The sequence below is a fragment of the Trachypithecus francoisi genome, unplaced genomic scaffold (assembly GCF_009764315.1).
Source record: "Trachypithecus francoisi isolate TF-2019V2 unplaced genomic scaffold, Tfra_2.0 Lachesis_group10, whole genome shotgun sequence".
Taxonomy (NCBI): Eukaryota; Metazoa; Chordata; class Mammalia; order Primates; family Cercopithecidae; genus Trachypithecus; species Trachypithecus francoisi.
The window spans coordinates 37323372-37335349 of record NW_022681455.1 but is presented as its reverse complement, the minus strand read 5'-3'; the positions used below and the strand labels follow the sequence as shown (position 1 = coordinate 37335349).

Below are 11978 nucleotides of genomic sequence, written 5' to 3'. Positions count from 1 at the left end.
ATCAGCTACCTTTCTTGAGATATTTCACAGTAAGGTTACCAAGAAAAAAAACCAACAGCTGACAACCAAAATAAGACTTAAAGACAATCTTACATGGCGGCCGTCTTAGTTCTTTCTGCTTTGGTGGAAACGCACTGAACAGGCAAGCCAGGACACCGGTCCTCTGGTTCTTACTCTGATGACTCTGATGCTGTCTTCCTTGGCCTTGGCTTGGATTTTCCTCTGTGAATGAGGGGGTTAAACTAGATATCTCCAGGTTTTCATCCAGCACTGAAATTCTAGTCTGTTTTCTACCCTCCATCAGATAACATACTCCTTTTGGATGAATCAACTAATCCATGTAAAGTGCTTATCAAAGTGGTTGGCAAGTTAACTCTTTTTAAAGGTAGTTTCATTTACCAAGTTACTCATTTGTGTAGTTTCCACAGTACCTTTCACAGATGGATGTTGGGTAAGTGTTTGCTGGCTGTCCTCTAAGAATGCCTTTTGATTCTCTGCTGATCCCCTGCTCACCTCACAGAAGGCCTGACTGCACACCTGCTAGTATCAGCAAGAAAAACTCAGGAAGAGGAGACTCTTTAGGTTCCATGAACACACAGGAGAAAAACCAGCAGATGGAGGAGGAAATACACCATTTATTTACAATTCTTTTCACTTTATCCACAATTTCCCATACAAACATAAAAACTAAAAAAATAAAACCACCACTTGGGAACACAAGTGTCTTTCTTTAATTAGTCCAGTTGAGGGGACCACTGAGGCACACCGAAGGGGAAAAGGAAGAGGGTCGGGAAGAATGCCTGAGAAACAGCTCCAGATGAGAAACCTAACTCACACTTGTGTGGTGGGCCTCACTGGCAAAGAGACTCAAGGGTGTTACCCACCAGGCTTCCCAGGAGGATGACAGCTGCTGGCCCCCATCCCCCCACCCTCCACTACCAAATAGCAAAACTCAAACAAGGGGTCACACATCTCATGAGCTGTGTGGGGAGTGAAGGTGACAGTAAGGGACAAGGAGTGCTGCTCTCTGAGAAGAGCCCCAAACCCGAGGGACACACAGGAAGCCCCTTTCCTTGGCACAGTCTTCAGTCACAGCTTCTGTCCTGAATACAACGCTGAACTTGAAAATGTGAAAACAAAAGCCCTCCCCAGATTCTGGGGAAGGTGGGAATAAAAACATAGAGAGGGCTTGCCCGCCTCTGCAGTCCCTTCTTGGGGAGGCTGCTAGGAGCAAAGGGAAGATGCTCCAGGAAAGTCTGGGGGTTGGAGGGCAGGGTGAAGAAAGGGGCAAGGAGGACTCTGAGACACTGATGCTTGGGATGGCTCCACCTGCTCAGCCACTCACTCCAGCAGCCTCCAGTTCTACCCCTCACAGCAGGACACCCAGAACCAACCTGGAGGCGCTGAAGCCACCTTCCTGGCAACTTCCTCTGTGCTAGTGACCTAGATTGCTTTCACATGTTGATGCACATTATAAATATAAAATCATATCTGCTACAAAGAGGACATATATTTGTACATCTTTACCCATATACATAATAACACAATTTACACATAATATCTTGGAGTGGGTCATCATGGAAAAGGAGTTTGGAGAGGTAAACAGCCCCTTCTGCCTCCCTGGCCCTGATCCCTCTTCAAGGGATGCTTATACACTTGGTCACTGGGGCCCTTCCCAACTAGTCTGATGGGGCTCATCTGGACACAGAAATTCAGACATGTGACTAAATGCTGATGGGTGTGTATACACATTCACACCCACACACACATGCAGACACCTGGTGAGAAAAGGAAAAATAAAATTCCTAGCTCTTGGGTGTAGGCCTCTTCCCAGAGTTACAAGCATCAGTGCCTCCTCCATCTAGAATAATGGTTTTAAAAAGCTACCCCTCACTGGCTCAGACTAGGGCAGAAGGGGAAGGGCTAGGAAACCAGGGAGAGGGAAGAGGGGCCAGGAGTCTTTTGAAAATATAAGGCGTTTTTGACCTGTGATCAAATCAAACTATGTTCACACAAAAAAAGCAATGGTTATCAGTTGGGGCCTGTCCTCGTAGGGACAATGTGAGTTGACACCCTGAGCCTTCCCCTTCTTTGTCCAGTTTCTTTTAAAGGGGCAGACAACCCTGTACCACCTTTTCTGTCCTCTCCCAGAACTGGGCCCATCCACGCGGCATGGAATACTGACAGTGGTCCAAGTGACACATCCAGAGACATGGAGTGGTGGACGCCAGAAAGTTAAGACCTGGGCGGCGGGTGTGAGCTTTGTACAACAGGAGTGGTTCCTGGCCGGGGTCCACGGCTCGCACAGTGGCCACAGTGATCAGACTGCCATCAGAGAGGAGGGCAGTCTGGGTCCCCGGAGGAGACAGCACCTATCGGCGGTAGTGATTCGGGGCATCGGCAAACATGTACTTGAGTCTGTACGCCTCGGCGAGAAGCAGCCCAATCTCTTCGTTGCCCCAGTGTATTGTAGGGAGGTTCTGCAGCAGCATGAGGAGACCCTGGAATACAAGAAAGGACTTTTATATCATACCAGACTATAGACCAGCGGACCAGCGACCCCATTCTTAGAGACCAAGGCCTAGAATGGGGCCCCTTCCTCCTGGCTCACACATCCCAAAGAGTCCAGCCTCCTTCCTCCCAACAGCACACAGCTTTCAGTTCTAGTTCACCTCAGGAAGCCCTGCAAGCCTCTGCTGATTCTCTAGTCCGCTAACATCTGCCTCTTTAAAAACAGAAAAACATAAGTAGGGAATGACAACAATAAAGATGTTTAAGAGAGAAAAATAATCACATCCAAATATACCTCTCTTAATCTTAAAGTATTCATTTTCTGTCTTTTTTTCACATGCATATTTCTTTAAATAGTTGTAACAATAATTATGACTTTTTTTTGAGACAGGTTCTTGCTCTGTCACCCAAGCTGGAGTGCAGTGGTGCAATCATAGCTCACTGCAGCCTCGAACTCCTGGGCTCAAGTGATCCTTTGACAGAGTTAAAATATAGCCCGGGCGCGGTGGCTCACGTCTGGAATCCCACACTTTGGGAGGCTGAGGCGGGCGGATCGCGAGGTCAGGAGATCGAGACCAGCCTGGCTAACACAGTGAGACCCTGTCTCTACTAAAAATACAAAAAATTAGCCAGGCAAGGTGGCACATGCCTTTAGTCTCAGCTATTCAGGAGGCCGAGGCAGGAAAATCGCTTGAACCCGGGAGGCGGAGGTTGCAGTGAGCCCAGATCGTACCACTGCACTCCAGCCTGGCGACAGAGCGAGACTCCATCTCAAACGAAAAAAAAAAAAAAAAATAAAGAAACGGACAAAATATTTATAACATTTATAGAAGATAAAGGGTTAATATATGCAATCCATAAGGAATGCCTACAAATCAGTTAAGAAAGAAGGCGAACAACCAAATGGGAAAACAGACTATCCATGTGACTAGCTAACGCACTAATGCCAGTGGCCACTCACACTGTGATGACTTACAAACCCTGCTCCTAGCTGATCTGAATACTCCAGCAGCATCCTGCAGTGCTGAGTGGAAAGGTCTTATGCATCCTTTACAAGATTTCCTCCTTTAGTACTAGAAGTGTAGCTGGGCATAAAGCTGCCCAAGGCACATCACTGCTATGTGTGGCCAACACAATTAGGTTCTGGCCAATTCTGGATATGAACAAAAATGATAGGTGTAACTTCCAGGTTTTGCTCTAAACTTCTCTCCTTCCTAGAAAATGGATATGAATGGAGGAGTAGAAGTGTTCATCTTAGACCATAAAATTAAAGCATGTGTTGAAGATGGCAGAGTAATAAGACAAAAGAAATCAGAGTCCCTAACACTCCAAAACCATAATGTTAGCCCTGGACTGCTTACACTTAGACTGTTAGTTGAAGGGAAATAAACAACCATCTTGTTTTAAGTCACTGTTATTTTGAGGTCATGGTTATAGTAGACAAGTTTATATCATCTTAAATACATACTATATCTATCAAAATAAGAAATGCACATGGTCTTTGATCCAGCAACTCTCCTTCTAACTATCCTAGGGAAATAGTCACACTATTGTGTGTACAAAGGTATTCACTGCATCATTGCTTCAAATAGTGAAAAAGGACACTAGAAAAGCATCTGCCAATGTGGGAATGGTGAGATAAACCATGGATTATCCACATCATGAGATGCAAGGCAGCACTTGAAACAAGTGAAGCCGGTCTACATGTATCAATATGGGAAGATATAGAAGACATTTTGGAAAGAATAAAAAAGGCAGTTGCAGAAAAATATTTACAGTATGATCCCACTTAGGTAAAAGAAAAAACACAACAATCTATTTGTGTATGTACATGTACATATAAACATTTTAGAGAAGTGGGAAACTGTTCACAGTGGTTACCCTTTGGGAGGGAAGCCTTTCACTTTTCTCTCATTATACTTATGCATCTTTTAAAATAAAATCTTTGTATATTATTGTGTTATGAAATAACTTTCTTTTGAGTAATAACTACTCTAGGCTGGGCACAGTGGCTCATGCCTGTAATCCCAGCGCTTTGGGAGGCCAAAGTGGGCCAATCACTTGAGGTCAGGAGTTCGAGACCAGCCTGGCCAACATGGTGAAACCCCATCTCTACTAAAAATACAAAAATTAGCCAGGCATTGTGGTGGCTGCCTGTAGTCCCAGCTACTTGAGAGGCTGAGGCAGGAGAATTGCTTCAATCTGGGAGGTGGAGGTTGCAGTGAGCCGAGATTGCACCATTGCACTCCAGCCTGGGTGAAGCTACTCTGTGGAAATTTTGTTTACTAAAAAGTAAAAAAAAAAACCCAGAAAATAAATTACCCATAACTTCACAATCAAGAGGAAGCCATTTTAAGACATTTTGGCGTATTTCCTTCCAGTCCTTTTCCTATACATTTTACATACTTGAAATATTTTCTCTATATAATTTTGAATCTATTCAGCATTTACCATAAGCATTTCCTCTAATATTAAAAATTCCTTGTCGATATTTTCAATAACCAAAGAATCTTCCATGATGTAAGATGTACCATAATTTACATTCTCCTGTTTTGAGCATTTAATTATTTCTGGTTTTTCACTATAAAAAATTATAATGAACATCTTTATGCACAAAGTCTTATCTTGGATTATTTCCCTAAGCCAAATTCCTAGAAATGAAATTACTATTTCAAAGGGCATAAACTTTAATTAATTAATAATTAATTAATTTAGAGACAGAGTGTTGCTCTGTTGCCTAGGCTGGAACGCAGTGGCATGATCTCAGTTCACTGCAACCTCCGCCTCTCCTGCCTCAGCCTCCCGAGTAGCTGGGATTACAGATGTGCGCCACCACGCCTGGCTAATTTTTCTATTTTTAGTAGAGATGGGGTTTCACCATGTTGGCCAGGTTGGTCTCAAACTCCTGACCTCAAGTGACCCACCCGCCTTAGCCTCCCAAAGTGCTGGGATTACAGGTGTGAGCCACTGCGCCTGGCCTGCCACAAACATTTTAAAGGTTTCAACATTCAACCACAAAATATATTCCAGAAAAATGCTCATTTCCCTAGATCTCTACCAGCACTACTCTCATTAAAAAAAGCAAACTTTGCTAATGCTAATGTCTTCTCTTTGATCCCCAAGCCTGAGAACAGTACTCAAAGCCGTAAGTCACTATGGTGGTGAACCGCCCGAGGACTGCACATCCCAAGGTCCCCACTCTCCCCTCCATGGTTGCTGGATCTGCTTTCTCCAACCCTCCAGGCAAACCCCTCCAGTCACATGGTTACAGAAATTCACTCAACCAGACCAGTTATTCAACCAGTTATTGATATTCACTCCACCCAGCAGATGCTCTGCTTTTAAAAACTCTGCCTTTAGCTGATCGGAACATCTTTGGAATACTTCCCTCTCACAGGAGTAATTCTCTCTTGGTTCTATCCTGGCCTCAGTCCTGTCTGCCTCAAAGTTTTTTTTGTTTGTTTTCTTTGAAAGAGAACCATCATTTTGGCCGGGTGCGGTGGCTCAAGCCTGTAATCCCAGCACTTTGGGAGGCCGAGACGGGCGGATCATGAGGTCAGGAGATCGAGACCATCCTGGCTAACACGGTGAAACCCCGTCTCTACTAAAAAATACAAAAAAACTAGCCAGGCGAGGTGGCGGGCGCCTGTAGTCCCAGCTACTCCGGAGGCTGAGGCAGGAGAATAGCGTGAATCTGGGAGGCGGAGCTTGCAGTGAGCTGAGATCCGGCCACTGCACTCCAGCCTGGGCGACACAGCAAGACTCCGTCTCAAAAAAAAAAAAAAAAAAAAAAGAGAACCATCATTTCTATCTCAACTTATTTTTTAAAATGCTGACCTTGGACTATAATACATGCCCCCACCCCCACGCCACCATGAACTCCCTGGCCTGTGGTCCCTTTGACTCATCTCTCCTGCTTCCTACCTCCTTCCCGCAACGTGCCCCTATCCCACAACAACTGGAAAAGGCGTTGCCTCTTTTTGCTAACTTTCTCCTCAGGTAGGCAACTTCTATCCTAAGTTAGGCAGGCTCTCTTATAATGCTCTCAGTCTTTTCTGTACCTTAGACTCTTGGGCTGTCTGGGGAACCCCATCCATCTCCTCAGAATAATGGTTTTAAATATAATACATAAAATAAAATGCATATTAATAAAAAAATTTTTTTTTTGAGACGGAGTCTCGCTCTGTCGCCCAGGCTGGAGTGCAGTGGCCGGATCTCGGCTCACTGCAAGCTCCACCTCCCGGGTTCAAGTGATTCTACTGCCTCAGCCTCCTGAGTAGCTGGGACTACAGGCACGAGCCACCACGCCCGGCTAATTTTTTAAAAATTTTTAGTAGAGACGAGATTTCACCATGTTAGCCAGGATGGTCTCAATCTCCTGACCTCTTGATCCGCCTGCCTCGGCCTCCCAAAGTCCTGGGATTACAGGCATGAGCCACCACGACTAGCCTAAGATTTCTTACTGGAATTTTCTAAATTTTTCTATAATGGTTACATACACTTGCATAACTGATAACAAACAAGAACAGCCAACAAAGGACATAGCTCTCTAGAAGAGAATACTTTTTTTTTTTAAGGCAGAGTCTCGCTCTGTTGCCATGCTGGAGTGCAGTGGCGATCTTGGCTCATTGCAACCTCCAACTCCCAGGTTCAAGCGATTCTCCTGCCTCAGCCTCCCGAGTAGCTGAGATTACAGGTGCGCACCACCGCACCTTGCTAATTTTTGCATTTTTAGTGGAGACGAGGTTTCACCGTGTTGGCCAGGATGGTCTCGATCTCCTGACTTCGTAATCTGCCTGCCTCAGCCTCCCAAAAGTGCTGGGATTACAGGCGTGAGCCACCACACCTGGCCAAGATACTCTTTGTTGAGATGAGATCTACCTATAATTTCAATTCTTCCAGTCTTAACAGAAACCTCTCAAAAACTTCCAAATAATTCCACCCCTGGACAAGTGAACGTCCCCACTTCCCCCAAGGGAAGTGACGCTTAGCCGTAAGGAACCACTCTGCCACCTGGTGGCTACGCCTAAAACTGCCACATCCCCTCCTCTAGCCCCTACCTAGTCTACCGCCTGCTGTCCTCATGCTGCAACAATGGGAAATCCTGCCCAATGGATTAAAAAGTAGAAACTCACTTTGGGAGGCCGAGGCGGGCGGATTGCCTGAGCTTAGGAGTTCGCGACCAGCCTGGGCAACACGGTGAAACCCCGTCTCTACTAAAAAATACAAAAAACTAGCCAGGCGAGGTGGCGGGCGCCTGTAGTCCCAGCTACTCCGGAGGCTGAGGCAGGAGAATAGCGTGAATCTGGGAGGCGGAGCTTGCAGTGAGCTGAGATCCGGCCACTGCACTCCAGCCTGGGCGACACAGCAAGACTCCGTCTCAAAAAAAAAAAAAAAAAAAAAAGAGAACCATCATTTCTATCTCAACTTATTTTTTAAAATGCTGACCTTGGACTATAATACATGCCCCCACCCCCACGCCACCATGAACTCCCTGGCCTGTGGTCCCTTTGACTCATCTCTCCTGCTTCCTACCTCCTTCCCGCAACGTGCCCCTATCCCACAACAACTGGAAAAGGCGTTGCCTCTTTTTGCTAACTTTCTCCTCAGGTAGGCAACTTCTATCCTAAGTTAGGCAGGCTCTCTTTATAATGCTCTCAGTCTTTTCTGTACCTTAGACTCTTGGGCTGTCTGGGGAACCCCATCCATCTCCTCAGAATAATGGTTTTAAATATTAATACATAAAATAAAATGCATATTAATAAAAAAATTTTTTTTTTTGAGACGGAGTCTCGCTCTGTCGCCCAGGCTGGAGTGCAGTGGCCGGATCTCGGCTCACTGCAAGCTCCGCCTCCCGGGTTCAAGTGATTCTACTGCCTCAGCCTCCTGAGTAGCTGGGACTACAGGCACGAGCCACCACGCCCGGCTAATTTTTTAAAAATTTTTAGTAGAGACGAGATTTCACCATGTTAGCCAGGATGGTCTCAATCTCCTGACCTCTTGATCCGCCTGCCTCGGCCTCCCAAGTCCTGGGATTACAGGCATGAGCCACCACGACTAGCCTAAGATTTCTTACTGGAATTTTCTAAATTTTTCTATGATGGTTACATACACTTGCATAACTGATAACAAACAAGAACAGCCAACAAAGGACATAGCTCTCTAGAAGAGAATACTTTTTTTTTTTAAGGCAGAGTCTCGCTCTGTTGCCATGCTGGAGTGCAGTGGCGATCTTGGCTCATTGCAACCTCCAACTCCCAGGTTCAAGCGATTCTCCTGCCTCAGCCTCCCGAGTAGCTGAGATTACAGGTGCGCACCACCGCACCTTGCTAATTTTTGCATTTTTAGTGGAGACGAGGTTTCACCGTGTTGGCCAGGATGGTCTCGATCTCCTGACTTCGTAATCTGCCTGCCTCAGCCTCCCAAAAGTGCTGGGATTACAGGCGTGAGCCACCACACCTGGCCAAGAATACTCTTTGTTGAGATGAGATCTACCTATAATTTCCAATTCTTCCAGTCTTAACAGAAACCTCTCAAAAACTTCCAAATAATTCCACCCCTGGACAAGTGAACGTCCCCACTTCCCCCAAGGGAAGTGACGCTTAGCCGTAAGGAACCACTCTGCCACCTGGTGGCTACGCCTAAAACTGCCACATCCCCTCCTCTAGCCCCTACCTAGTCTACCGCCTGCTGTCCTCATGCTGCAACAATGGGAAATCCTGCCCAATGGATTAAAAAGTAGAAACTCACTTTGGGAGGCCGAGGCGGGCGGATTGCCTGAGCTTAGGAGTTCGCGACCAGCCTGGGCAACACGGTGAAACCCCGTCTCTACTAAAATACAAAAAATTAGCCGGGCATCATGGCGTGCACCTGTAGTCCCAGCTACACGGGAGGCTGAGGCAGGAGAATTGCTTGAACCCGGGAGGCGGAGATGGCAGTGAGCCAAGATTGCGCCACTGCACTCCAGCCTATGCGACACAGCGAGGCTCCGTCTCAAAAAAAAAAAAAAAAAAAAGGAGAAACAATAATTATGGCTGGGGGATGAAGGTGCTAATCACAAATCAGGAGCTTTTATCTAGGGGCAGGGAAGAGACACTACCAGGGCAGGGAACAACTGAAGATTTGTTACAAAGCCAGTTAATGGGAGCACTTAAGTATGACATGCACTCAGATGAGATACTACAGTCAAGAGGAGGAGAAAGCTTGTAGGGCAAGCATCAGAGATGCCCAATTAATAGAAAGGGAGCAAACGCCTTTTGTAGAAAACAGCTGGAAATAGCAGAAAAGGGCCAAGCATAGTTATCGGCTGAAAATCCACACAGGAAAAGACAATATGGCAGAGAAGGACTTTGAGCCATATGTGACTGGTGGAAAAAAAAAAACAATTAGATAAGAGACCAAAGGCAAAGGGATAGTGGGTAATAAGCAGAGATTTTGAAAAGGGAAAGGCATAAGAAAATTCCACTAAAGACTGTCCAATAAAGGTGGCAGAATAATTGAGGAGGAAGACAAACACCAAAGATAATCAGTATAAAGGCAATTATTATTTATTGAGCACTTATTATGTAACAGATGGGGCTCTAAATGTTTCACATGTACTTTGTACTAGTTCGTTTAATTCTACATCTACTCTATGAGATACGTATTATTACCTCCATTTTACAGATGAGGAAATTGAGGCACAGAGGTTCAGGAACTTGCCTAGGGTCACAGGGTAGTGCTGGCCAGGGATTTGAGTCTAGACAATCTGGGCATGTGCTCATAATCACTAGACTATATACTGCCTGCCCTGGCATGAGAAGTAAGGCATAAAGCAGAAGGAACAAAAAGAAGAGAAGTCATAAAAGAGGCTGTTTGAAGGAAATCTAGAAGCATTCACTTTTTTTGTTGTTGATTTTTACTTTTATGTAGTCATTAAGTCCTTGGACTCATAGTAAGGCTTGATGCCATATTGGTGTCACACTGCTAAGCAATCCAAAGCATATGTTAGCCTTCTATTTCAACTTCTTTGTTTACTAATGTATCACTGGACCCAGCAGGCAGCTCACCCAGACAATCTTAGTAAGGATTTTGGTGCATAATAGGCCACAGTCCTTACAAAGTATCCAGTTTGTCTTATAGCTGAGAGGTGTGAACCGGCTGCAGATGTGTCACAGCTAAATTCTTGAATGGATTTTTATTATCAGTGCCACCTCTTCCTCTGCCTCTTCTTGGTCTTTCCCAGCCACCAGTGTGACCCAGCTGGTGACTAAGAGTTGACTAATTTTACTCTGCAATAAGGGCTGGCACAACCAAAGACAGGATGTATAATGATGAGCAACAAAAGAACATTAAATATGTGCTACTAAATAAGATACTGTATATAGAATCACTTTGCAGTACTGGAACATTCTTTGCAAATGTAAAGTGTATTCAAGCATGTAAAAATACCTTTCTAGTCAAATACTTTAAAACCAACCTCTTCTATTTTGAGAATCAGTGAGGAGGCAAAACATTTCCTCTGGTCCCAATACAACTTTTCAAAAACATGTCCCTGCCATATAAGCTTGTTGAGAGTCAAACTTTTATTCATTGGCTCTTCCTGAATCTAGGCATTTGACAAAGTTTCCTCTCAAAGAAAGCTGTGTAGTTTCCCTCAATGGCTTGTTTTTGCTCATATGTCTAGGAATTGTGCCCTTTCTCACACCAGCTTATTTTGGGCAGAAAGATCTTCAGTTCCCAGGGTTCCCTCCGAACTCTTGTGTGCAGGATTCAAACTGGCAATTCACCAAATGTCTGTAAAGACAGGGCCCCCATTTGGGCAATGTTCCACAATCGCACCCTTGAGTTCATGCAGAAGTGGTGGGTGGATGCCATCTGGTTCCAGGGATTTATTTACATTTAGTTTATTATTGAGGTCTGGAACATCCTGCAGGCTTAGCACTATTTAATAACCCCGACCTGTCTCCTACAAGAGAAACCTTCAGAGTGGGAATCTCTCCAGTGGTTTCTTCCAGCTGACTCCCTTGTCATTTCACTCACTCACTCACTCGAGATTAACTCTGTTGTCCACTGATGGCTCATTGCACCCTCGACCTCCCTGGCTCAGATGATCCTCCCACCCAACCTTCCTAAGTAGCTGGGACTACAGGTGTGTGCCACCATGCCTGACTAATTTTTAAATATTTCCCTATGTTGCCCAGGGTGGTCTTGAACTCCTAGGCTCAAGTGATCCTCCTGCCTCAGTCTCCCAAAAGTGCTGGGATTACAGGCATGAGCCACTGGACCTGTCCTCTTTTTATGTATTTAAAGAAATGTTGATTATTAGTCCTTAGAGTGCCCTGCATGGTGCTTCTCAAATTCCGTCCTGAGTCCTCTGAGGCCTTGCTGGTGCTGGCCGACATACTCCTGGGCTTCCATGTTCTAGGCTTCGCTGCTGCTGCTTTCCCGAGATGACTTTTTAGAATAGAGTAACCAGGTATTTGCTC

General features: G+C 45.3%; 1 protein-coding gene across 2 annotated transcripts in view; it reads right to left on the bottom strand.

Moving 5' to 3' along the window:
• Positions 1-615: 615 nt before the first annotated feature.
• Positions 616-11978, bottom strand: part of TBC1D22B (TBC1 domain family member 22B) — a 75926-nt gene continuing 64563 nt past the window's right edge. For both annotated transcript variants that reach the window (XM_033217021.1, XM_033217022.1), the window contains one exon: positions 616-2501. In XM_033217021.1, coding sequence (XP_033072912.1) covers positions 2373-2501 — 129 coding nt within the window. In that variant the 3' untranslated portion in view covers positions 616-2372. The remainder of the gene's footprint in view (positions 2502-11978) is intronic.